This window comes from Neoarius graeffei, chromosome 28, assembly GCF_027579695.1.
Source record: "Neoarius graeffei isolate fNeoGra1 chromosome 28, fNeoGra1.pri, whole genome shotgun sequence".
NCBI lineage: Eukaryota > Metazoa > Chordata > Actinopteri > Siluriformes > Ariidae > Neoarius > Neoarius graeffei.
Genome location: NC_083596.1, coordinates 26,122,662 through 26,150,217, shown reverse-complemented (window position 1 = coordinate 26,150,217; position 27,556 = coordinate 26,122,662). Strand labels below are relative to the sequence as shown.

The window sequence follows — 27,556 nt, the reverse complement described above, 5'->3', positions numbered from 1 at the left end:
ATTTATTTTTAAATGCAATGGGGGAATAAAATACCCACAAAAGTTATTTTTGCTGTGTTCAGCCTTATCCTTCCTGACCTGGCCATATATATTTGCAAAAAAAAAAAAAAAAAAAACACAACCTAGAAAAGCACTCGGAGAGCGCAGACCTCCACCAAGAATCCTTTAAAAAAAATCCGGGATCCAGAAGGTGATCCGGATCACCACCAACATTTAACGGATTGTTACTTGTGCCCAGTCACACCTCTGGAAAAAATTTCAGAGCAATCCGTTCATAACTTTTTCCGTAATGTTGCTAACAGACAAACCAACAAACAAACGCTACCGAAAACATAACCTCCTTGGCGGAGGTAAAAAAAAAAAAAAATTAATAAAAAAATAAAAGCATACTTGTCCACTCCCACTCCCCAAAAACTTGAAGTATCCCTTTACAATATGTTTAGAACAGATAAAACGTGTGCAATTAATTTGAAATTAAATCATGAGTTAACTATGGACAATAATGCAATTAAATATTTTAATCGATTGACAGCCCTAGTTCTTATAAATTCTAATTTCTGTTTTAGTTCCTTGTGTTCTAAGAACAAGCTGAACGTTGTGTCTCTTTAGAGAGGAAGTTGCACTACAAACTAGAGCTCATATGGATGTTGCATGGGGGGGGGATGCAAAATAATTCCTGCCAACCTAATTTAAAAGGTGACTGAATGGTGAGGGGTCAGGTTTAACCAGTAGGTAACGTGTGACGAGGTGCACCTTTGTCTAATTACTGGTTATCTATTAACGTGTGTCTTTCAGATAGCCAGGAACTAGCGAGAGCTGTGACACCCCGTTGTGCATGTGTGTGGACAGATTAGTAGACGTCACTGGAAAGCATTAAAAAGTCAGAGCATACCTTGAATTACAGCGCCTGCTTCCAGGTCCTCATTGACCACTCCCACAAAAGTTGTTACAGTGACATATTTACCCCCTCACAGGTTGGCACAGGTCCCTGAGGTCTTAATGAAATGTCTGTGATGTGCTTTGGTCACAATACCACAAGGATAAAGCACCACAGCTCCCTTCTCACCCTGTCTAAACAGCCCTAATCAAACCGGCTGATTTGAGAGCCTGTTCCTTTAAATGACAGAGCCACTGCTCCCCCCGCCGGCCAATCGGATAGCACTTTCCTCATGAATATTCATTTCCAAAGGCAGTTTTCAAGCAATACTCAGATGAGGGGTGGTATAATTCTAATGAGCTCTGCTTGTGAGGTAGAAAGAGGAGCCAAATCTGAGCAGCCTGTTGACGCTCATGTTTTCTGAAATACGCAGCTCAAAAGAAACTGACTGGGTCAACTTATTTCAGAGTTTGTGGGTCGGTAGACATTTCAGATGCCCAAACGTATGTGTACAAGCACAGAAAAAGTGAGTTTTTCCCCCAATTTGTCCCCGATTTGGTGAGTCTTCATTTGCATGAATGAGTTTGCTTCAGGCAAGGAAATTATTATTTTTTTAAATAAATAGTTTGCGTGTGTAAAAAAAATATAAAATCATCCTGACTAATTTTTTTTTCACCTTTTTTTTTTATTATTGGATAGGACAGTGTAGAGACAGGAAATGAGCGGGAGAGAGAGACGGGGAGGGATCGGGAAGTGACCTCGGGTCAGAATCGAACCCGGGTCCCCGGATTTATGGTATGGCGCCTTATCCACCTGAGCCACGACGCCCCATCCTGACTGTAATTGGATGAAATGAACATGGTCGGATGTTGCAGCTGTACCAACCAGAAGACTGAGGTTTCTCTCTTGACTTCTGTTCTTCCACCACAGAAATGATTTGAGGGAACATTCCTTCCTCTGTAGACGTCTTCATTCTCACACTAGAAATGTGTTTATTAATATTAAAAAAAAAAGAAAAGAAAAAAATACAATTACCAACAATAAGCCAAGATATACACACTGTTTCTAAAGCTGAAATGAACAGATTGGCCATAAAGGCAAGTGACACATTTTTACTTGGATTTCAAATGATGTTGTCCTGCTGCGTGCGCCACTTGTTCAGTGCGCTAATGAACAAAGTGATTAAGATGGAGCTTCTGCTGTCGAAGACCTGAAATGTCCGGGCTTGAGTTTCCCAAAAGCATCACAGCACAAAGATCATCTTTAAATGGTAGAGCGAGCAACACAATGAATGCTGTCTCTCTCCTAGTTAAGATGCTCTTAGCATTAAGAGGCTTTTGGGAAACCCACCACAGTTTAGTCCAGTTTTATTAACAGCAGTGTATCGGAAACCATACAAGCAGATCTGTCTACGAAACAGCACAAATCTGGTCTGAGTAAAGTCAGATTAAGATGCTAAACTGAAGGCTATACACATCTCTGAACTGAAGCGCCTCAGCTTTGTGGCTGGCATGAGTGTAAAACTAAGCCATCAGACTTCTTCACTAGATGCTATAAAGAGACATTGCACAGCATTAAATCTAACTCCACATTACATTATCAAGCTGATTTGGAATTTTAACTTACAGGTTGCTTTTGAAGTCCAGCAGGAGGAGAACCACCGCAAAATCACTGCTGGGCACCTTTTTCAGCACGCAGTAGTCTAAGCCATCATCCTGCACACAACCCAATTAAACATCAGCCTTCGGTTCCCTGTCAGTGTGTGATCAGTCATTCATCACATACAGTCTCATCATCCTGCCTGCATTTCACATTTCATCTGACAGATCTCTAATTATTGTTGACTTAAAGGAGTGTGTATATTTTACTTCAAATCAACCAGCAGCAAGAAGCTCTACAGTACCAGTCTTCAAGTCTTAAAGTAATGATGGAAGTCGTTTCTCTTTACTTAGTTGAGCGGTTCTTGACATGGATTACTACAGTTGTGGAATAGGGCTATTGACTATTTTTTATTCAGGGCTTTCCCTAAAGTGTGGATACGCGGCGCTCCGCCACGCTGTGTGACATCAGCGCCATGCTGTCACTTGCACACCAAAAAAAAAAAACCCCAATACTATAAATTGAACTACGCAGAGTACTTTCCACACCTAAATATCTCCCAATCCCCTCCGAAAATGAGTAATAACTACAGAAATAGAAAGGATATTGTAATATATAGGTCTAGACTATCCTGGTACTCAACCAAGAAGTGAAAAAGGGTTTTGCTGTGTGCACTGACTGCCATTAGCAACCATACAGTACATAAAACCATGTTCTAGGCACTGGTCACTAGATGGTGCTGTTGCATGATTTGACCTTTATTCTGTTCCTGGCATCCTGGAATTGGAAAATGAAGAGGCGTGCTATGAAGTGTTTCCATTTCAAATCTAATTTTGCCCTTTAAATTTTGCCCCTTGCATATTTGGCGAGGTAAAAAACAGCAAATTTAATAATGTTGAATTGTGCCTTAGTCAGCCTTTAGATGCCACCAGATTGCACCATTTGAAGTCTCCAATTTCAAAGTTTTCCGGGTGAGCATGCCCCTGGACCCCCAGAGCAGCCTTCGGGGCCCTCTGCATCAGTAGCACCGCTCTAATATTCTTTTCTGAGGAAAGCCCTGTTTACTGTTTGATCTCAAACGCATTAAGGCGGGAAGAAATTACACTAACTTTTGGCGAGGCACCTGTTAATTGAAAAGCATTCCAGGTGACTACCTCATGAAGCTGGTTAAAATAATGCCAAGAGTGTGCAAAGCATCATCAAGGTAACTTTGGAGACTCTAAAATAATAAACATTTTTTCTTAACCACAGAATTCCATTAATTTTTTTCGCGGTGCAGTTTTCATCAAATCCTGCGCTCTGATTAGCTGGCGAGCGGGTGTGTATCCTACGGTACGGACCCCGGTTACGGACCTCTGGCGACTCGCTTGTTCACAACAAACAAACAAAAACACACAAACAAACATAGTAGCAATTTTTATCAATATTTATTTTCGCATTTCTCAGGAGAACAACATTAATTTTACAGCATGGATAGTGATAACAACACAGTGTTCACAGTGAAAGCGAGTTTTACTACTCTAAGGAAGAAGAAATAAAAGAAAACATTTCAGGAGAAAGCTAAAAACTTGTAACTTGCTAACACCGAGCAAAAACATGGCTGAATCCTGAATGACTCAATTTTGTATAAATAGGGGACTACATAGGTGGCAAAATGTAGTTTTTTTCCTGCTGTGGAAGTGCACTTGTATACTGAGGAGGAAGCAATTTGCATTACAGCCGAGAATGAGGATTCAAAAATGGCGGCTCGGCTCGGTTTTCCCTTTTCGGGCGCTCTCGTTTTCTGTTAGAATTTGGTAAAGAAAAAAATAAAAATATATTATTTACCAGTTTAAGCAGGACAGAGCAGGCTATACTTCCTTAGGAGGCTGCAGTCCTTTAACATCTGCAGGAAACTCCTGTGGATATTCTATCAGTCTGTGGTCGCCAGTGTCCTGTTTTACACCGTGGTGTGCTGGGGGGGAAGGGGTGGGGGTGGGGGGGCAGCACATCCAAGAAGGACACATCCAGGCTGGACAAACTGATCAGGCAGGCCAGCTCTGTGGTCGGCATGAAGCTGGACTCCCTGGTGACTGTGGCAGAGGTCTATGGACAAACTATTGAACATCATGGACGATGCCAGTCACCCTCTACACACCGTCATCAGCAACCAGAGGAGCCTGTTCAGTGACAGAATGCTCCTTCCCAAGTGCAGGACGAACAGACTCAAAAACTCCTTTGTCCCTCAGGCCATCAGACTGTACAGCTCCTCTCTGGGGGGAGGGGGGTAACAGGAGGACAGAGGACGGGAAGGAGCAGTAGCCTAGCCTAACAATATACCGGACAATGTCCAATATCTTTCCAGCTTCCCCCCACACACACTTACCCTAACCCCACTTCTCCCCCCTTTCCCCCCCTCCCTCTCTTCCCCATATCTTATTCTTTTATATTGTATGTAAATACTTAATTTATTTAATTTATCTGGAAGTTTTTCTCTATTTCTTTTCTCTGTTTATCTGTAATGATGCTGCTGGAATCTTAATTTCCTGAGGGAACCCTCCCAAAGGGATCAATAAAGTTTTATCTAATCTAATTTAAGGTCGGTCCATATGGTGAAATACTGTGACCTCGGCCTTGAATACTGACCTCGGCCCAGAGACCTCGGTCATGGTATTTCACAATACGAACCTCCCAGCTGGTAAATATAACACACACACACACACACACACACACACACGCATCTCAAAAAATTAGAATATTGTGAAAAAGTTCAATATTTTCCATCAGTTATTTAAGAAAGTGAAAATATATTATAGACTCATTACACATAAACCAAAATGTTTCAAGCATTTTTCTATTTTAATTTTAATCAGTATGGCATACAGTACAAAAACATAAAAAAAAACCATCTCAAAATATTAGAATATTTCATTTCGAGTTTGAGTAAAACAGTATGAACACAGTGTATCTCTCGGTCTAGTTCAGTACACACAACCACAATCATGGGGAAGACTGTTGACTTGACTGTTGTCCAGAAGATGATCACTGATGCCCTCCACAAGGAGGGTAAGCCACAAAAGGTCATTGCTGAAAAGTGTGGCTGGAAAAGGTGCACAAGCAACAGGGATGGCTGCAGTCTTGAGAGGATTGTCAAGAAAAGTTCATTCAAGAACTTGGAGAGCTTCACAAGGAGTGGACTGAGGCTGGTGCCAGTGTATCAAGACCCATCACGAACAGACATCTTCAAGAAAGGGGATACAACTTCCGCATTCCTAATATCAAGCTACTCCTGAGCCAGAGACAATGTCAGAAGTGTCTTATCTGGGCTAAGGAGAGAAAGAAATGGACTGTTGCTCAGTGGTCCAAAGTCCTCTTTTCAGATGAAAGTACATTTTGCATTTAATTTGGAAATCACGGTTCTAGAGTCTGGAGGAAGAGTGGAGAGGCACAGAATCCAAGGTGTTTGAAGCCCAGTGTGAAGTTTCCACAGTCTGTGATGATTTGGGGTGCCATGTCATCTGCTGGTGTTGGTCCACTGTATTTTATCAAGTCCAAAGTCAACACAGCCATCTACCAGGAGATTTTAGAGCACTTCATGCTTCCATCTGCTGACAAGCTTTTTGGAGATGCTGATTTCCTTTTCCAGCAGGACTTAGCACCTACCCACAGTGCCAAAACTACTACCAAATGGTTTGCTGACCATGATATGACTGTTTGATTGGCCAGCCAACTTGCCTGACCTGAACCCCATGGAGAATCTATGGGGTATTGTCAAGAGGAAGATGAGAAACACCCGACCCAAAAATACGAAGGCCACTATCAAAGCAACCTGGGCTTCAATAACACCTCAGCAGTGCCACAGACTGATCACCTCCATGCCACACCGCATTGATACAGTAATTCATGGTAAAGGAGCCCCAACCAAGTATTGAGTGTATAAATGAATATACTTTTCAGAAGTTGGACATTTCTGTATTGTAAATCCTTTTTTTGATTGATCTTAGGGAATATTCTAATAATTTGAGATACTGGATTTCTGATTTTCATGAGCTATAAGCCATAATCATCAAAATTAAAACAAAAAAGGCTTTAAATATTTCACTTTACATGTAATGAATATAGAATATATGAAAAGTTTACCTTTTTGAATTAAATTATGAAAAAAAGAACTTTTTCATGGTATTCTAATTTTTTGAGATGCACTAGTGTGTATATATATATATATATATATATATATGTGTGTGTGTATATATGTGCGTGTGTGTGTATATATATATATATATATATATATATATATATATATATATATATATATATATATGTGTGTGTGTGTGTGTGCGTGCATGCGTGCACATTATATATTAGTGTGTGTGTGTGTGTGTGTGAGATATACACACACGTTCCATATGTTATTTCATAGTTTTGACATCTTCAGTATTGTTCTACAATGTAGAAAATAGTCAAAATACAGAAAAACTTGAGTAGGGGTGTCCAAACATTTGACTGGTACTGTATGCTAATAATCAATTATATCAGATGAATGAGAAAGCTCTTCCTTACCAGATAGGTAGAGAAGCCGTTACTGCTTGTGCGATCCAAACTGAAACCGATCTGTAACAAAGGTGAGAGAAAAAAAAATAAGAATAAACAGACTACAAAAAAAAAAATGCATCTGATAAGACAGTAATTCATTTTATTAAATACTGTGGTCCAGTGAAGCCTCTCCACTGATGACTGCTTGTGCTATTAGAAGAGAGAGCCTATTAAGATTTATTCTTTCATGAGGTCTCAGTAATGGCATATAAAGAATGACGCGGGACACCCAGACTATCACGCACACACATGCAAAGGCAGATGGACAAATTCAAGATTTCTCTTTTTTTGTTTCCTCCAAACATTTGCATAATGTGTGCTTTGATTGCTCAATGTGTGCTCACTTTATCCAATTTTATTTTCATCTGCAAAAACAGGCGTCAGCAAGATTGGCTGATGCATCTCAGCCCAAATGGAGATCAAATGCAGGGTGCATGTCCCACTGTGTAATCACATGATTCAACTGTCACTGCATGAATCTCCAGTCTGGGCTCAAAAGAAATCAGCTCCAGCCTCGCTTCTTCATACGTCCTGTGCGTTCTCCCTACAATCATTTGCAATGATGTTGAGCTTGGTTTTATAAAACTTCAAAAATAATGCACCTTAAGACAGGAAATAATCTGATGTAGGCACCATAAATCAAACTTTATATTGTACCGATGTCATTTTATCTGTTATAGACAGGGAGCTTAACCCTCTTAGCTCATTTACACAAGTTTCTCTGAAGCGTCTGCAGAAGTTATTTAATTATACATGCATTTGACCTTAAAGCCATGTGAAGAACGGCACACAGCAGAAAGCACATTAACCGTGCTTTACTACAGGCGTATCAGACACTCTGAACCAGTTTTCTCTGTTTCAGTAATAGTCAGTTTGTACTGATCACATGTCGAGTATTTTAAACAGCTAATAAATGCTTCTTACAGGAACAGTCAAATTTTGGTGAATTAGCAAAACCTTAATAAGCTGTTCTGAAAGCTCCAAATTCAAACAAACAGTCCCTACCTTCAAAACTACAGCAGAAATCATGATCACATGTTTCACCACTATCAGCATATAGTAGAAGAGCATTGTGGGTAATTCATGAAACCATGAGTGAAAGGTTTTTTTTTTTTCTCTCCCCTTCGTTCTCTCTTTAATTGTGAAGCACTTGTGAGCTGCATTTTATGCAGCAAAGGTGCTATATACTGTTACGGTTATTACTGTTGCTGTTATTATTATTATCATAGTAGTACCCCCCAAAGTGGAAATGAAAATTTCCGTGAAGGATATTTCAGAATTCCACGACAAAATAAATCTTGGACGCGATTAAAAGATCACATGTAAATTATAAAAATTCCTATGCAAGTCATTCTGGTTGGAGTTTTCCTTTCCAGGTAATAACGCACAATAGTGCTCGACTGATAGCGGTTTTCAGTGGCTCAATCTGAGGTTATTTATGGACCAAGGAGGCCGATATGATCCCGATTTCTCTCCACACGCCATAAAACTTTATAACAAATTAAAAGACTACGTGCTGAACTTTTGAAAATTTCTGCTACAAATCAGCATGACGTGAACAATGGTGGTGTGTGAAGAGCACAGTGCGCACTTCATGCAAAATCAGTAACAACAAACTGCTTTGGATTAAATTCAGTTACATTTGAGTTCAATTCAATTTTACATGGATGAAATGTTTTCTTATGAAAATTGCACACAGTGCTAGTTTTTGTTTCCTACAAAAGAAGAAAAAAATCTTTCAGCATAAAGTTACTGAGCAGTAGGACAATGGCAGCCTTGCACATACAGAACATGAAGCGAACAGGACTCTCAGCAGTCTGAATCGTTCAGCCCCGAGTCTGTGATGTGCATCATGCAGGTATTCAGTCAACAAATCAAACTAATTATACAGAGTTTAAAACACTGCTTATAAATAGTGGTGAATACAATGAACTTTTACATTTCATAGGTGATTAACTTTTCCGAGCTAAGAATTCAGCCTTACTATGTGTTCCCAAAGAACTTTCTCTGAGGCATGTTTGAAGGGAGGCAAAATAGGAAGGTTAAGTGCTTTAATAAACAGCCATGCTTGCAGGCCGATGGGTCGATATCAATTACCTTAAAATACTTGATTTTGGCTTAATTACTCAGTCGATCACTAATGCACAGGGCTGGAACGCCTGAATACTAGTGCAAGTGGTGTGGCTTTCTAATAATCAAATAAATCCACCCTAATTGGTTAGATTGTTGGTGGTCCAAATCTTGGTGGAAATCACAGCCAATCGAGAAGATTGGGGGGGGTACCGCATACAACAGACATGGTATTGTGTACCACTCCTAACATAGCTCCTGAGTATTTTAGTCAAAGAAATTTAACAGATTTTACAAAACAGAAACTGTCAGTGTTTTAGTAATAATTCTGAAAAGCTTGGTTAAGGGTTAAACAATTAATGCAGTGAGAATAAAGAAACAATGAGTGCATAAACACACAGCAGGAGTGTGTGTTTATGAGGTAAAGGAGTAGATCTGGAGGGTCCTCAGACAGTGTTTTGGTAAACTGGGATGTATGGATGCTGTCAGTTCCCCACTTGCTTGCTCACTCGAGTTTGTTGACTGTGTAGTGGCTGCTGCCTTATGTCCCGGGGCTCCCTCATGCCTGTGTTACCTTCTGGCTCTCCCCTTTTAGTTATGCCATCATAGTTAGTTGCCAGAGTCCCTGCTTGTACTCAGTGCAATACTGTATGTATACTGTTCCTACTTATTCAGGTGACATTGGGCATACATAACAACCTGTGTTTTTTTTCTCTCTCTGTGGAGAATTTTTTTTCTCTCTATGTGGAGTTTATAACCCCCCAAAAAATCTGTCCCTCTGAGTTACATGTCAATCCTGAGATCAAGATGCTGACCTCTTCTGCTCCTCGGACCTGCCTGATCCATCCTGATGCCCTATGTCTGGTTGGAGTCTCATCGCATCGCTCCTGTGGAGGACGGCCCCATATGGACAGTTGAAAGTCACACTTGGAGGATGCTCTGGACACTTAGAGTAATGCTTTTATGGCTGAGGACTACAGTTGACTTGCTAACTTTAGGACTGCAGTTGTCATGAACAGTTTTGCACTCAAGTTTCCATCAATGAAGAGTTTATAACATCAACAAAACTGACTATGTTAACACTGTTATAGTCATGCTGTCTGTTGTTGCCCAAATGAGGATGGGTTCCCTTTTGAGTCTGGTTCCTCTCGAGGTTTCTTCCTCATGTCGTCTGAGGGAGTTTTTCCTTGCCACCGTCGCCACAGGCATGCTCATTGGGGATAGATTAGGGATAAAATTAGCTCATGTTTTAAGTCGTTCAAATTCTGTAAAGCTGCTTTGCGACAATGTTTATTGTTAAACGCGCTATACAAATAAACTTGACAGCAAAATATCCAGGAAAAGTGAGGCTTTCCACTTCAGTTGCAACCACACATCGAAGTGTGGCTCAGAGCTGTGACTGAACAGTGACTGCATTTCAATGTGGAGTAACTGCGCCACACTGATTAAATGTCAGTCCAATAGAGAACTAAATTCACACAGGGATGAGAATTTTCCGCGGATCCGCGGAATTCCGAGTTTTTCCCGCTGAAAATGTCATTTTTGTGAAATGTGTAAATCCGTTGAGAAAATTTCGGGGGTAGGGGTCGGCGCAAGGCGAGGCCAGGGTTCCCGTGGGTCCTTAAAAAGTCTTAAATACAACTTTCGGTTTTCAAGGCCTAAAAACGTCTTAAATTGTTTGGAATGACTGGAATTTTCGAAAGGGAGGTATTAAATTTAATATTGGCCCGAACGAGTGAAATGTCTCCATCCGGTTTGGGGCATTTTTTTAACTGTAATTTTAAAAGTGACCAGCGCACCTTTTGGGGGCAGCATTGGTTCTGTGCGTCTTCTGTGCGTTCCGTAGATCAAGAGCTAATGTTAGGAGGCTACTGGAGGCAGTGTGGTGCGGTGCGGTGGTTGTGAAGAGATGCGCAGGTAGCTTATGCGGGCGCTAGAAAGCGTTGATAATTATGGGAAGATGTCTGTTTAACGACAAGTGGTTGGGGGATGACAAATACCCCCAAAATAAGGAGGAGAATCGTTTGCGATAAAAAGACCTGGATCGCACAAATGTGTTTAAAGACGATAACACAGCGGATTGGGAAACTGGCTTTTCACGGACACGAGGCGCGCGTTAGAGGTCAAGCGCTCCGGAGTGAAACGCAGGGGGGTTCGCGCATGCGCACAAGAGTCAGGTGGAAAATGGGGCTTATAGGAAATAATAATGATTAGCATCATTTTTTTACATAATTAACATTTGTTTATTGTACCAAGTTTAATATAAAATATATAAACAACCTTTATTTCAAAACTCAATTAAAAAGAACTCCAGAAAATACAATAATTCAAAATATAGTACAATATAAATAATTTGTACAAAAAGTTTAGTTTTATTACTTATCGTCTACAACAGTGTTGTTAATATAATAAGAATAGTATTAACAACCACTAATAATAATTAGTAGTAATAGTAATTATTAATCATTACTACTTATGAATTAGTGATTAATAAGTACTAGGGATTATTAAATGTTATAAACTTACTTTTATAAACATTTTAAACCATCAATGAATTTGAAAACACATATATATATATATATATATATATATATATATATATATATATATGGGCGGCACGGTGGTGTAGTGGTTAGCGCTGTCGCCTCACAGCAAGAAGGTCCTGGGTTCAAGCCCCGGGGCCGGCGAGGGCCTTTCTGTGTGGAGTTTGCATGTTCTCCCCGTGTCCGCGTGGGTTTCCTCCGGGTGCTCCGGTTTCCCCCACAGTCCAAAGACATGCAGGTTAGGTTAACTGGTGACTCTAAATTGACCGTAGGTGTGAATGTGAGTGTGAATGGTTGTCTGTGTCTATGTGTCAGCCCTGTGATGACCTGGCGACTTGTCCAGGGTGTACCCCGCCTTTCACCCGTAGTCAGCTGGGATAGGCTCCAGCTTGCCTGCGACCCTGTAGAAGGATAAAGCGGCTAGAGATAATGAGAGGAGATGAGATGAGATATATATATATATATATATATATATATTTTGTGTGTGTGTGTGTGTGTGTGTGTGTGTGTGTGTGTGTGTGTGAGAAAGTTGGCAGACATTTCAGAGTTTTTTTTTTTTTTTTAAATGTCCCATTCTCATCCCTGCACGATGTAATTTTTAGAAACGCAAAATCCTGCTAATTGTTTTTCAGTAATAAGATTAAGCATCATAAAAGCAATAGTTAAATGGTTTGTAGACTAGTCAGTCTAAAGTTTAGTCAGTCTTGTTTAGTCACTGTACTGTAAAGCTTCGTGAAATCAGTCTAGCAGGGGCGATTTCTCAGAGACAACAAGGGAAGCCGAGCTTCCCCTAAAATTCTCTCCCCAAACCGCGGCGTCTACGACGTTGAATTCTCATTAAAACAATAACTTGCATAACATAATATATGCCCAAGATTGTATTTATGTTCATAACTATCCTGTAACTTATTTGAGTGATGTCTGACGAACTTGCAGTTCGCTACGAGAATCACCTTTGCTGCCAGGCTGTAACCTTTCTTATTTCAATGGGCTCTATGGACTGGCAGCAGTGTTGCCAGATTGGGCGGTTTTAAGTGCATTTTGGCGGGTTTTGAATATATTTTGGGATGGAAAACGTCAGCAGTATCTGGCAACACTGACTGGCAGCCGGGTATCTGTTGCAGTCTACGAGATGGCTCTGAACAGCCAATTTCGGCTAGTTGTTATTGGTTAAAATCAACAAAATCGTCACTTCCAGGGAAGCCGGGCTTCTCTGGGACTAAACGAGACAGTGGGAGGGACAAGAAGCCGGGCTGATAAAGGATTATTGGAGGTAGTGCTTGAAAGACATGAGGAGGCTGGTACTTCGGCGAGGAACACAGAAGTATGATCAGTCAGTCCCTAGTGGATGTCGAGAAAGTGTAGTCGTGTGCCAAAGTGCTGTCCGAATTTCTTTTCATATAAACGGTTCTTCTCATTGAGGTCTCTGTACATTACTCTGTAAATAAATGTAAATATTACTCGTTCTGCTCTGTTAACTTTCATCCATTCTATCAGTTTGATCATTCGTGAATTCACTTGTTTATTTCATTTGTAGTTCAATCTGGTTGTAGGCTAGCTTGAGCCTTATTGGGATCTGCAGTGCTAGCTGCTAACAGAAATTGGTGAAGTCTCTGGAAAGCACAACCAGCTGGTATGACAGGGTCACAGACCATTTTCTGGAAAAGGAGCAGAGGGCAGAATTTGTGTATAAATAGTGTTCATGTTCATGAATCTGAAGTGTGTATATTGTTCAGTAATGTTAAGAGAATGGTGGGCTCTGTGTTATAGGTTATACCTGGGTATAATATTCAAGGTTCTGTGTGTTGCATAGCCTACCTGGTTATGAATTTCCAGACTGTGTTGCAGATGATGTTCAAGGATGTGTTGCACAGCTGGGTGTTGTGTTAAAGACTCTGTGTTGCATATCAGGGTATGATGTTCAAGGCTCTTCGTTGAATAGCCAGTGATTTTTGGATGTTTGATATTTTTGATTAAGGATATGAGGCACTAGCCTGGCAAGCCAGACTATAACATGAAATGTACAAGCAAAAATACTTTCTGCCACTAGGTAGGGTTGTCTAGTTCACTGTGCTAATGGGGCACACTTTTCTATGCTTTGATATCCAGCCTACAGGTTTTACGATGAATGCGTAAAATGGGCTTCCCCTGTTTTAAAAACCAGCAGCCGCCACTGCAGTCTAGTGTAAAGTCTAGTCAGCCTAGTGTAGTTGAGTCAGTCTATTTTAAAGGCTAGTGTAGCGTCTTGTCTCGTGTCAAGTCTAGTGTAGTGTCAGTACAATTAATCGAGTGTAAAATTTGTGCAAAGTCAGTCCTCCTGGCTGTCCATTGGTTTGACGATGACAATATTCTCTTCTTCATCCATCCCCATGTTCTTTCCTTTTCTCATGTGGGAATGAAAGCCGATTCGGGATCCACAGATCTGGGGGCAGCATGGACAAGGGAAATGGTCTGCAGATGCCAAGAGATTGAGTAGTCACTCATGTCTTGCTTTTCATTGTTCCTCATGGATCCTTGTTCTCTCTTGCTCTAAATGACAGACCCCCTCAGCAACAGTACGTCTCCATGTGGTATGATTGGCAACAAGGATTTCAAGATCTCCAGGAAGGATGTTCCAAGACTTCCTGGATTTTTTGAGGAAATCCTTCCAACATTTCTTTGATGCACCACGGGGACAGGCTCCTTCAGCCAGCTCCCCATAGAAGATCATACAGGGAAGTTGAGTAGTGTCCATCCAAACCATGTGCCTGGTCCAACAAAGAACTTAATAGAGAAGGATGGATTCAATGTTGGTGGAACCAGCATCGCACAGGATCTGCATGTGGGGGATCCTGTCCTCCCAGGTCACTCTGAGGATATGTTAAAGGCAACGAATGTGGAAGGCTTCCAAGGTCTTGACTTGTCTTCTGCAGAGTGTCCACACTTCACATCCATAGAGAAGAATGAAGCGCAAAGGTAGATGGCAACCTTTGCGCTGATCTGAAGATTGCAGTTTGAAAAGATGCACTTGCAGAGACTGCCGAATGCAGAAGAGGCTTCCCTGATTTTCCTCGCTGAGTGAAGCATAATCAGAGATGATGCTTCCCAGATATGTGAAGGAGTTTGTGTTCTCCAGTACAGCACCACTTGGCACCATGATAGCTGTTGGAGGTTTATTGAGATGAAATGAAGTTTGCAGGGTCATTGTCTGTGGCACGTTGACATCAAGCCTCATCCATTGACAGGGCAAGTTTAAAGATACAATGATCCTTTGGAGGCCGGCTAGAAGGAAGGAAACATCAGCACCATCATCAGCAGACTGGAGTTCAAAAACGTTGATTGAGGAGGTCTTAGAATGGGCTAAAAGACGTCAGAGATTGAAGACATTGCCTTCCTGATGACAGCGAGTGTGTACTCAGTCGTTCACATCAAGTGCATTTCTGAAGAGGAGGGTGACAGCAATGAGATAGATGTTGAAGAGCACTGGTGCCAGAAGACAGCCTTGTTTAATGCAGACCGCAACTTCAAATGCTGGAGAAGTTTTGCCACCAACAAGAACATTTGCCATCATACCATCATGGAACTGACGTAGTATGATGCGAAATCTTGGGGGGCATCCAAATTTTTGGAGGAGACTCAACAGTATCTCACGGCTGACTGTATTGAAGGTTTTATGCAAGTCGAAGATGATATCTTTCTGATGTTATCTTTCTGATGTTATCTGGCTTTTTCCAATAGTTGACGAATGACAAAAATGTCTATTGTGCTGTATTCGAAATGGAAGCCAGTTTGTGACTCTGGGAGTACTCATTCAGCAACAAGGTGGAGTCGGTGGAGCATAACACCGGCAAGTTTCTTGCCACCAACATCCAGAAGGGAGATGCAGTGACTTGTCACAGGTAGAGCAATCCCCTTTTTTCTTGTAGATGGTGACAACAGAAGCATGCTTCCATGAGTCAGGGATGTTACCCTGATTCCAATAGATGGAAAAGAGATTGGCAAGTTTCAAAAGGAGGTACAGGCCTCCATATTTGTACACTTCTCCAGGAATCGCGTTTCCACCAGGGGGCTTTCTTGTTCTTCAATGCCTGGGCTGCATGTCAGACTTCATCAAGTCCTGAAACCTGGGGGAGTGTGGGGACTTCCTCAAGGACTGCTGGGTCAGAGGAGTTGACTCTGTTCAGGAGTTCCCGAAAGTGCTCTGCCCGGTGATTGAGGATTTATTTGTCCTTTAGAAGTGTGTGGCTAGCTACAGTGTGGATCAGGACTACTGTATGTCAAGAAGGGTCATAGATGCCTTTGATGGTGTTGTAGAACTCATGAGACTTGTTTTCGTCAGTGAAACGCTAGATTTCTTGAGCTTTGTTGGTCCATCATTCTTTTTGGATCTTGCAAAGTCTGCGCTGAGTAGTTGACTGCTCTTTCATTTTTGCCAGAGAGCCATGGATGCCGGGTGTGCCAAGTGAGCTTGGAGTGCAGCACTCTTGGCTCTCAGCAATGGAAGAACCTCATCGGCATTTTCATCGAACCAATCAGGATTCTTCCTCCTTGAGTATCCCAAGAGCTTCTTGGAGGAATTCTGTAGTACTTCGACATCAGGGTGAGTTTTTGTATCTGTAGTTGGGAGTTCATCGAATTCTTTGTGTATGCTTTCCCTTAGGGCACATCTAGTGTTGATGCTCCCAAGTGCAGCAACACTGAGTCACAGTTTCAGCGTTTTTTTCCCCTTTTCTTCTTTTTTGCAGGTGGTCAGAGAACAGTTTGAAGGATGCTACGGACAAGCCTGTGGTCTGTCCAACATTCGGCTCCAGATCACTTGGGCCATGCATGTACATCTCAGCTGTCTTGATGATGGACGAAGACAATCCAGGAGATGCCAGTTTCTGGACTAGTCTAGTGTAAAGTCAGTCAAGTGTCATCTAGTGTAAAGTCAGTTTAATGTAGCCAGTCTAGTGTAGTGTAAGCTCTGTGTAAAGTCAGTCTAATGTCGTCTAGTGTAAAGTCAGTTTAATGTAGCCAGGCTAGTGTAAAGTCTGTGTAAAGTCAGTCTAATGTCGTCTAGTGTAAAGTCAGCATACTCTAGTTAGTCTATTGTAAAGTCTAGTGTACGTAGCTCAAGTGTAAAATGCAGTCCGACCAGTGGGCCGCGACGCGCCATCTAGTGGGCTGTGAAATGTTTTCAAGTTTGAAGCCAAATACTAAATAGTTCAGGATGTTTTAGGGTCCCAAACCTGGTAACTGGTTTGCTGTATACTTTTCAAGTGGAATAAATACATTTGTGGGTTAATTAAAAACAAGCCTTGATTTTTGTCACATTTAACCCCTGCGCATGTGCACACAGTGCAGCAGACTGAATAAATAAATAAAATTTTTGGGCTAATTATATGGATCTGTGATGCCTGCTGGAAGAGAACAGCAGGGAGGACTGAGAGGCTGTGGTTTGTTTACACCCCATACTAAAACTTGTAGCGCCCTAGCAACCTTCTCAAAGACGTGTAAAAAAAGCCCAGAAACTTCTATTTACTCAGGCAAAAATTATACAGAATTTATCTTGTGTCCTGATCCCCAGATCTTTAACCCAGCCACATATAAAAAGTTGTACTCCTCCATGCTCTTCCAGGTTTTCATCTGTGTGTCCGTGTAGAACGATGTCTGCAGCATCAGGTAGTCTGAGATGTTGTAGAACTCAACAGATGGATAATTTTCCAACTCCGAATGAATGAATGACTTTATTTAAACACGAGGTGATCAGCAGAGCTGGTGGGGTCGTGCATATACAGATACAAATAATTACAAATACAAAAGACTAAAAATACAACCTTTAAAAAAAAAAACCTTCAAATCTGTTAATTAGCTTCACATTAAGTTAATTAATAGTATACGTAACTATTGTGTTTGTATTTAATTCCGGCTACAATAGGATCAACATTTATTCTACTAATTTCAAATTTAGCTAGTAAATTTTTCTTTCATAGGAAAAATCCTTCTTTGTTATCATGTAAGGATCTATCCCACTGAGTGGTTTCTATATCCACTTCTTTTGAGTGATGATCTTGGTTTTAATAACTTGCTTGTTACAAACATGGCAAAAAGTTCTTGTGTTAATAGACCAGACTCCACTTTTGGATCATTAATCCCTTTTGACTGAGAATGACCTGCATGCATGGTTTTATGTTGGCTTCTGGCACATCCATACAGTTTTAAATACAATAACTACAATTAAAAACAGTTTGTTTTTATTGCATTTATTTAATATCTGAACTTCCATCTGTAACAGACAGTGATGTTGCATCCCATTCATACACTTTACAATAGATTATTAGATTCTAATAGAATATCCATCCATCCATTATCTGTAGCCGTTTATCCTGTACAGGATCGCAGGCAAGCTGGAGCCTATCCCAGCTGACTATGGACGAGAGGCAGGGGTACACCCTGGACAAGTTGCCAGGTCATCGCAGGTCCGTGAATAGATGAGCCAAGATAATTAGGGACCTTTTTTTAATGGGCCCCGACTCGTTACAAGTATGAATAGGTGGGCCTTAAAGTAGAAAAGGTTGAGAACGCCTGGTCTAGCCTAGTGTCAATATAGCGTAAAGTCTAGTGTCAGTGCAGTCAGTCTATTGTAAAGGTCTAGTATATAATCAGTGTAGCGTAATCTAGTGTAAAGTCAATACACTGTTCTGCATTTCACTCAGGTCTACAGACTGGAGCTGAGATTTCACAGGAGCAGCGAGACAAGAACTTCATCAAATCACTGATCAGGGCTTTAAGGCAGAGTCTTACACGGAGATTCAGGGAGTTTGGATATGATGTGAAAGCAGCTGATCAGTTACTTACTGTGGAGCTGTCGATGCTGTCACGTGGAGCTCCACTCACACTCAGGCTGTTCATCTTCACACGCATGTAGCCGTGTTTATAAAAGCCAAATGTGTTGAGGTGAACCCTCTGACGGACATCATCCTGAGAAAAGAGAAAGATGAGATCACTACAACACCAGCAGTCACTTCAGCAGCACTGACTGGAAAAACAACACATTACCCGAAGTTCAACAGTGGCTTTATCTACACCATCCAGCACACAGAAGCACTGCGACAAATCCAGCAGCACACTTTATACACACATTAATCCACATTTAATCCCCAAATCAGTGTGGAAATGTAACAGAAACATAAAGCGACACCTTACAGAAATCAGACACTAAATGCCCAGGAACATACCTTCAGCTCCAGGTGATGAAGCCGAGAGCGACCTGGTGTAGAAAGCAGCGCAAGGATCAAGCTAACACATATAAACACATAACCTTTGTCGGTCGCCATTTTTAAAATGACAACCCAGCTGGCAGCAGCGTATAAGTACTTCCGGGTCAAACAGCGCTGCAGCCCATGTGCATTTTTTCCCACACCTGCATTCTCACAAAACCCACCTCCTGTGTCGGATTGGCCAGAAATACAACCATTCTGTGTTTACAAACAAACAAACATTTCCTAAATGAAAGAAAGGGTATAAAAACTGGACGTTGATTGGACCAGAACCCCCCCCCCCCCAAAAAAAAAAACAAACAAACAAACAAATAAATAAATTTTATTTTTGCCAGTGCTTCTTGATTAAATAACTCAAACATACGTCTGTTTTATAAATCTTTTTATCTTCAGTATAATTCATAACAGGACGAGTTTTGCTCTAATTGTTATATATACTTGTATTATATATTATATATAATTTTTTTTAATGGTACGTATGTAAACGAGTCCTTTGATTGGACACTGTAAAGACGGACTCTCAGCCAATCATGGTATTGGGAGGCGGGGTTTGTCGGAATACGGGTGGGGGGAAATGATGCGTGCTGCAGTGCCGGTGAGTGTGCGGTGGTGTTTCAGCGCTTAGTTGTTTTACGTTTTTGGAAAACTGCTGATAAGGTAAGCGTCTGTCTTTATATTATTCAAATAATAACATTCCCATCATGCTTTTATTTCATAAAATGTTTAAATGAGCCTGCAGATCAGAACGTGCTGAGGGTCTCACACACACACACACACACACAGCATACATGTCAACCTTGAGTTCCCCATGCGCTGTACTTTTCCCTTCCATACACACATGAGCCCTTATACACGAGAAAAAAAAATCCAATATATCATCAAAAGCACCGATTGTTTTATTCCACATTATACACTCCGATTGGAATAGGCATATTTATCACACTGCATCAAGTTAAAGGGATCAAATAAGCATGTACTGAATAAAAAGACATTTTAGATCCCAGAGAAAACAACTGAATTAAAAAGGACTATATGTACAGTCAAGTCAACAATTATCTACTCAAGAGAACGACTGAACTATAAACTTAATTATTTAATATACACTACCGTTCAAAAGTTTGGGGTCACTTTGAAATTTCCTTATTTTTGAAAGAAAAGCACTGTTCTTTTCAATGAAGATCACTTTAAACTAATCAGAAATCCACTCTATACATTGCTAATGTGGTAAATGACTATTCTAGCTGCAAATGTCTGGTTTTTGGTGCAATATCTCCATAGGTGTATAGAGGCCCATTTCCAGCAACTCTCACTCCAGTGTTCTAATGGTACAATGTGTTTGCTCATTGCCTCAGAAGGCTAATGGATGATTAGAAAACCCTTGTACAATCATGTTAGCACAGCTGAAAACAGTTGAGCTCTTTAGAGAAGCTATAAAACTGACCTTCCTTTGAGCAGATTGAGTTTCTGGAGCATCACATTTGTGGGGTCGATTAAATGCTCAAAATGGCCAGAAAAATGTCTTGACTATATTTTCTATTCATTTTACAACTTATGGTGGTAAATAAAAGTGTGACTTTTCATGGAAAACACAAAATTGTCTGGGTGACCCCAAACTTTTGAACGGTAGTGTACCTTGTATCAGTAATACCAGAATCTCATCTCATCTCATTATCTCTAGCCGCTTTATCCTGTTCTACAGGGTCGCAGGCAAGCTGGAGCCTATCCCAGCTGACTACGGGCGAAAGGCGGGGTACACCCTGGACAAGTCACCAGGTCATCACAGGGTTGACACATAGACACAGACAACCATTCACACTCACATTCACACCTACGGTCAATTTAGAGTCACCAGTTAACCAAACCTGCATGTCTTTGGACTGTGGAGGAAACCGGAGCACCCGGAGGAAACCCATGCGGACACGGGGAGAACATGCAAACTCCGCACAGAAAGGCCCTCGCTGGCCATGGGGCTTGAACCCGGACCTTTTTGCTGTGAGGCGACAGCGCTAACCACTATACCACCGTGCCGCCCCCACATAAACTGTATTAATATTAAATAGTTCATAAAAATTACACAAAGTTCTGTTTGACAAGTGTTGGCGTCACCTACAATATTACACTCCACCAAAGAAAATTACTTGAAATATAACAGCAGTACTAAGTAGGTATGTTAATTTAAATAGTAGGTTACATGTAATAAATTATGTATAATCATGTCAAACAGTAAATGAAGGTTAGTAAAAGTTCCATTGAGAATGGTCCCTTACGAAAATTAACCATGGTTTTACTATGAAAACTAACCATGGTTTTACCATGGTTTATAGTTATTCATTGTGTTCATGGTTTTTTGGGTAACCATGAAAACCATGGTGCATTTTACCTCAATGTTCACTTAAATTTTTAGGTTCTAAGTAAATGTTAATGTATCTGGGCTGTTAATCGAGATCCTTCTCTACAGCATTAACTGTTGGACGAAAGCATGGTAATACTACAGTTAGTGCATCCTTTTAAAAACCATACTATCCCTTTTTAAACTAATTTCGTAGTTACTATGACCTATTACACATACAACTATGATGATACCACAGCTACTTCAGTACTATGGATAAACCATAGTAATACTATGGTTGGTTCATAGTACTTAGAATCACCATGAAATACCATAGCAGAACCATGGTTACTACATAAAAACCATGGTAAAACCATGGTAGATTTTCGTAAGGGGTGGTGTAGTGGTTAGCGCTGTCACCTCACAGCAAGAAGGTCTGGGTTCGAGCCCCATGGCTGGCGAGGGCCTTTCTGTGTGGAGTTTGCATGTTCTCCCCGTGTCTGCGTGGGTTTCCTCCGGGTGCTCTGGTTTCCCCCACAGTCCAAAGACATGCAGGTTAGGTTAACTGGTGACTCTAAATTGACCGTAGGTGTGAGTGTGAATGGTTGTCTGTGTCTATGTGTCAGCCCTGTGATGACCTGGTGACTTGTCCAGGGTGTACCCCGCCTTTCGCCCGTAGTCAACTGGGATAGGCTCCAGCTTGCCTGCGACCCTGTAGAACAGGATAAAGTGGCTAGAGATAATGAGATGAGATGAGATGAACCACATCAAGTATATTATGTAAACAAGGATAAGTGAAAATATTAATAAATTATGAAGTTAAATTGAAAATCTTCCCAGTAATTTATAACAAGAATTTAAATCCTATTCCTTTTTGGCGTGCTCTTTGTTGTACAAAGATGTTGCAGATTTGGCACTAGCTATAATATCACTGCTTGGGCTGCAGTTGTAGCTCCTCATCACAGTTCATTTTAATTTGCAGATGTGCAGTTAATGTGTCTGCAGCTATATTTTTTCTGTACTCAGTATGAATTTTCCTAACCAATGAAAAAGCCTTCTCACTATCTGCATTGCTATGTGGGAGGCACAGCAAAGCAGTAAAAAGTTGTTTCAGCATTGGAAACCTGGCAACACCCAGAGCAGTTTTTACATCGAAGACCTTTCCCCAATATACATCTATTATTTTCCTGGTCAATAAAAGAAAATCAGAGCACGGCAAACATGTAGATGGTGTTAAATTGCTTCCATCCCCTACTACACATTTTAGAGACAGGTTACCAACGGTTGTTACCACCATTGCTCTTCATTCAATGCTTTTCCAGTTTACTGACGTCTGATGGTAGTAATGAGTGTTGGTAATCTGTGTCTACATATAATGTCTATCAGCAATTAAAATGTTTAGGAAAGCGAAACCAGAAATTGCCAGGTAACTACAGTTGCCGTTGTATAAACGGCGACTCCCAGTATTGCCTTCCTAAATTATCATCATCATAATGGAGGAAGCTCTCCTACATGCAAACAGTAAAAACTTTTTTTAAAGGACCCATGGCATGGTGGTTTGTTGATGCTTTAAACGGGCTCATGGAGGTTTCCGGATGTTATATCCGCAGCCTTTCTCGAAATGAACCCTCGGCACGTAGATATAGCCTCCTGGGAGAAAGCCCCATTTCAGCCCTTTTCCCAGTGCGTCGTTTTGCTAATGAGAAGCAAGGAGGCGGGGAAGGGTAGAGGGTGGGGGCGGGCCATGGGGGGAGGGGGAGGGGCTTGACCAAGCTGCGGGCATGAGTGAGAGTGTTCGGAGTGGTAGTTTATGAACGTATAATACCCTAGGCTTGAACACGCACTCCATAACCAAAGAGGATAGAAGCAGCAACTACAGCAACATATCGCTTATCCAACAGAAGACATGCATTGCAGAGCAATAGTCAAACATAAGCTCATAAGTTACAGTCAATTTCCAGACTAAACTCAGTTTAACAGAGCATGCTGCATGCTTTTTGGTTTTGTAGCGCAGAGTACCTGGCTAACTGCAGGAAGCGGTTAGCTGCACAGCTAATGTAGCCATTGCAAGGCTAACGCACCGATTTTAAAACACGGCAAAACGACTTAACAGTTATACACTTATTTGTTCGGTGTTTGTGGCTGATGCGGCAGGGATGCTTGGTATGGACCCAGGCTTCAGTGACAGTTGATGTGCAAAACCTGCCCTGTACTGTCCCAAGTTGTGGAAACATTCATCAGGAAAATGCCTCCGACAAACATACACCGTCTTAGGTAGACTCGATGGCGTATTATTGGAGTAAATAAAATTAAGCCACTGCGTCTTCAGGGGCTGTCCCGTCGGCAGTAAAAACAGACTCCTTCTGTGTTGTCACATCCATGTACAGCGCAATTTCCATGTTTCGCTCGCTTAGGTGGTGCCATGTTGTTGTGTCCTCTATGGTCTCCTCACTACAAAAGTGAAGTGACGTATCTATGGTGGCAACTTTTGAGCTGGGCGGGCAATCCATACAGTGGGTGGGAATCCAGATGGGGGGCGTGGGGATCATCTCCCTTGCTGACGTAGTAAAGGGAAGAGCCTATCAACGTGCCATTTTGACGTGCCATTCTCAGATGTTGACAAAGGGTAGGCATAGTTTGGTTTACACATTATGACATTTCTAGCCACTGGGGTGACTTAAGAAGGTCAGAGGAACTCATTTTAACGTTAAAAAACCTCAGAAAGTGAAAATTTCATGCCATAGGACCTTTAAAAAATGCTTACCTGTGCAGTCTTTGAATCGCGAAGCTTTTTTTTTCGCTAGCTGTGACAAATGGTCTGCTACAGTCGGGGGGATGTTGTGTTCTATGAGAAATTGGCAGAACATAACTTCTGCAGTCGTCACAGAAGTCTGGGCAGTCCGAGCCGATGTACTTAAATGACCGAGAAAACCACGTGCAACTATAAAACCACATAAATCGAAAATAGTTCCGTTTCATTGGGCATGCGTGTTTGAAAAAAAATTGGTGGATGCTAAGAAAATTTTCTCGGAGTAACGAAAAAAACTTCTGATACAAAACGTAATTTTCCCGTATGAAAATCAGTGTACGCTGTATTAGACAAAAAATTGCATTTTCCCGTACAAAATACGGGCAAACCGTATAACTTGACATGTATGACACAGTGTAAGTAACTTAAGGAAGTGTGTGTGTGTGTGTGTGTGTGTGTGTGTGTGTGTTCGTTCATCCAGAGAAATAAACCTCAAATGATCTCAATTTAAGAGGAAATTCACAAATCTTGATATTAGACTGCTCCATTTTGTCAGTAGATTAAGAGGAAAACTCATTTACAGAAATGTAATAAACTCTGGTGAGTCTGTACATCTGTTAATAACATCCCATGCTCCTCAAAAGCCAAGTCAAAAGTCACTGATGGACTTGTGGAAATGGTGGATGATTGTAATTGACTTAAGTTGAATTTATTATTCTTTTTAAAAAGGTATGCGTCAGTTGGATCTGATAAGTAAAGATACATTGCAACTGTTATACAGAAGTCTAAGTTGAAATGGAAATAAGTGCCCAAGATTGTGAGAATGACAGAGAAATGATAGACACCACAGAGTCAGTATTCTCTCTACCACCTACATAAACACTGTTCCATTCCACATCCACTCCTTCTTGGCCATGGTATTCCCTCATGGTGGTGGCCCTTTCCAGCAGGATAATGCCCCCTGCTACACTGCAAAAATAGTTCAGAGATGATTTGAGGAACATGACAAAGTGTTCAAGGTGCTGACTTGGCCTCCGAAATCCCCAGACGTCAGTCTGATTGAGACTCTGTAGGACGTGCTGGATGAACATGGTGACCTCAGTTCCTCCTAACTACTGAATTTATTTGCATGAATTTAAAATGCAACAAATTAGATACACAATATAATTTAAATATTAAATCTTTTATCAATGTGTTTTTTATAAGTGTACAATGGGGAATGAGTTCTCGCATTGTTTCTTATCAGCATCATCCACATCACTCTCTGACTCCTGTTGGTTTTTGTTAGGGATGGGTTGGAGATGGATGTAAGTGCAGAAGTGTTTTATTATAAAAGAGGTGATAACAGGCAAGCAAAATCATAAATGTGGAACAAGCAAAGGATTGGGTGAGGCACAAACAGAATATCAAAGGCACAGAATAAAAATGGGAACAAGAAACAGGAATCTGGAAGATACACACAGGAAAATAAGGCTTGGTAATGTGTACAAATATAACCCAGTGTTAGGGTTTTGCTGGGATTCGAACCTGGTTCGTTGGTGTGATAATCCAGCAAACCCCCACTAGGCCACCAGGGGGATGACTCAAATGCAGAGGCGTGAGGCGGAAGTAGAAAAAGAATCAAAAGGTTTATTTAAACTATATACACTATATACAGGGCAAAACAAAAGACAAAAAAAACCCAAAGAGTATAATCCAAAAGAAAAGCAAAGTGCAAAAATTCAAAAGCTAAGAAGATCAAAAAACACAGTACAAAGGAAACTGGAGATAAACATAACAGCACAAAGACTCCGTGACAAGAGGACTGAACTCAGGGGTATAAATAGACAAACTAATTAAGGACACAGGTGAAGATAATTAGGCAATTAACACAAACACAAAACACAGGAACAGTGGCGGCCTCTAGAGGCCAAAATAAACATGACATGAAAAGGAAATAACAGCGGCCTCTAGAGGCCAAAACAGTCCTAGTCCTAACAGGACCCCCCCCTCTAGGAGCGTCTCCTGACGTTCCCAGGGCGATCCGGATGGGCCGAATGGAAGTCCCGACATAGTTCTTTATCAAGGACATCCCGAGCAGGAACCCAGCAGCGCTCCTCAGGACCATAGCCCTCCCAGTCCACCAGATATTGCAACCCGCCACGGACCCGGCGGGAGTCAAGCAGGCGATTCACAGTGAACACAGTCTGCCCCTGGAAGATGCGGGGGGGTGGGGGGTTCCTAGGGGCAGGGGCATACGTAGACGTCAGTACGGGCCGTAACAGGGAAACATGGAAAGTGGGGTTGATCCTCAGAGTCCGGGGCAACTGGAGCCGGTAGGAGACAGGGTTCACCCTGCGCACCACCTTGAAGGGGCCAATGTAGCGAGGAGCAAGCTTGCGGTTCTCCACCCGCAGTGGAAGGTCCTTAGTGGACAGCCAAACACGCTGCCCAGGGCGGAAAGCGTGTGCAGGTCTTCTATGGCGGTTGGCCTGAGTCTGGTTGGTTCTGGAGGTCTGTATGAGGGTCTTCCTGACCTTGCTCCAGGTCTTGCGACACCGTCTCACATATTGGTTGACCGAGGGCACCCCCGCGTCCTCCTCCTGGTCCAGGAACAGAGGTGGCTGGAACCCGAATTGGCACTGGAATGGCGACAGCTTGGTGGCCGATGACTGCAGGGTGTTGTGGGCGTACTCCGCCCATGGCAGCCAGGTGCTCCACGATGTCGGGTTATCCATAGCCAGGCCTCGCAGGGTGGTTTCCAGGTCCTGGTTGAGCCTCTCCGTCTGACCATTGGACTGTGGGTGAAACCCAGAGGAGAGGCTGGCAGTGGCTCCGATGACCTTGCAGAACCCGTGCCACACTCGGGAGGAGAACTGGGGCCCTCGGTCTGAGACGATGTCCTGTGGAAGACCAAAGACTCGGAAGACATGATTAAACAAAAGTTTCACAGTTTCAAGAGCAGAGGGGAGTTTGCACAGTGGTATGAAGCGGCAGGCCTTGGAGAATCTGTCAACTAAGACCAAAATGACCGTGTTACCTTGTGACTCAGGGAGACCCGTGATAAAGTCGACTGCCACGTGGGACCAGGGACGCCGGGGAATGGTCAGAGGATGCAGGAGACCCTGGGGACGCTGTCGTGGGTTCTTGGTTCTGGTGCAAACCTCACAGGACAGGACAAATGACCTTACTTCCTTCTCCATGTTAGGCCACCAGAAGCGTCTTTTCAGGAAGTCCAGGGTCCTCCGAGCTCCCGGGTGGGCGGTGAGAGGGGAAGAGTGACCCCACTGGAGAACCTTGGCCCGGGCTTGATGTGGGACGTACAAGAGGCCTGGTGGCCCCGTCCCAGGACCGGGGTCCTGGCGTTGGGCTCGTCGGACAGCCTCCTCAATACCCCAGCGGACAGGGGCCACAATCCGGGACACAGGGATAATAGGCCCGACTTCATTCTCCCTGTTAGTGGCAGAGAACAGTCTGGACAGTGCGTCAGGTTTGGTGTTCTTGGAGCCGGGGCGGTATGAGAGGGTGAAGTCAAACCGACTGAAAAACAGGGCCCACCTAGCCTGTCGAGGGTTCAGTCTCTTGGCTTGCTGGAGG

General features: G+C 42.1%; 2 protein-coding genes across 4 annotated transcripts in view; one reads left to right on the top strand and one right to left on the bottom strand.

Annotated features, from left to right (window-relative positions):
- The window catches only part of gpr107 (G protein-coupled receptor 107), a 128,426-nt gene extending 109,449 nt beyond the window's left edge, over positions 1-18,977 (bottom strand). For both annotated transcript variants that reach the window (XM_060913344.1, XM_060913345.1), the window contains exons 1-5: positions 18,861-18,977; positions 18,481-18,603; positions 7,016-7,066; positions 2,504-2,592; positions 1,763-1,857 (exon numbers count right to left, since the gene is read on the bottom strand). In XM_060913344.1, coding sequence (XP_060769327.1) covers positions 1,763-1,857; positions 2,504-2,592; positions 7,016-7,066; positions 18,481-18,603; positions 18,861-18,959 — 457 coding nt within the window. In that variant the 5' untranslated portion in view covers positions 18,960-18,977. The remainder of the gene's footprint in view (positions 1-1,762; positions 1,858-2,503; positions 2,593-7,015; positions 7,067-18,480; positions 18,604-18,860) is intronic.
- A 492-nt stretch (positions 18,978-19,469) lies between these two features.
- Positions 19,470-27,556, top strand: part of ndor1 (NADPH dependent diflavin oxidoreductase 1) — a 66,904-nt gene continuing 58,817 nt past the window's right edge. For both annotated transcript variants that reach the window (XM_060912356.1, XM_060912355.1), the window contains exon 1: positions 19,470-19,559. The gene's annotated coding sequence lies outside the window, so the exon portion shown is untranslated. The remainder of the gene's footprint in view (positions 19,560-27,556) is intronic.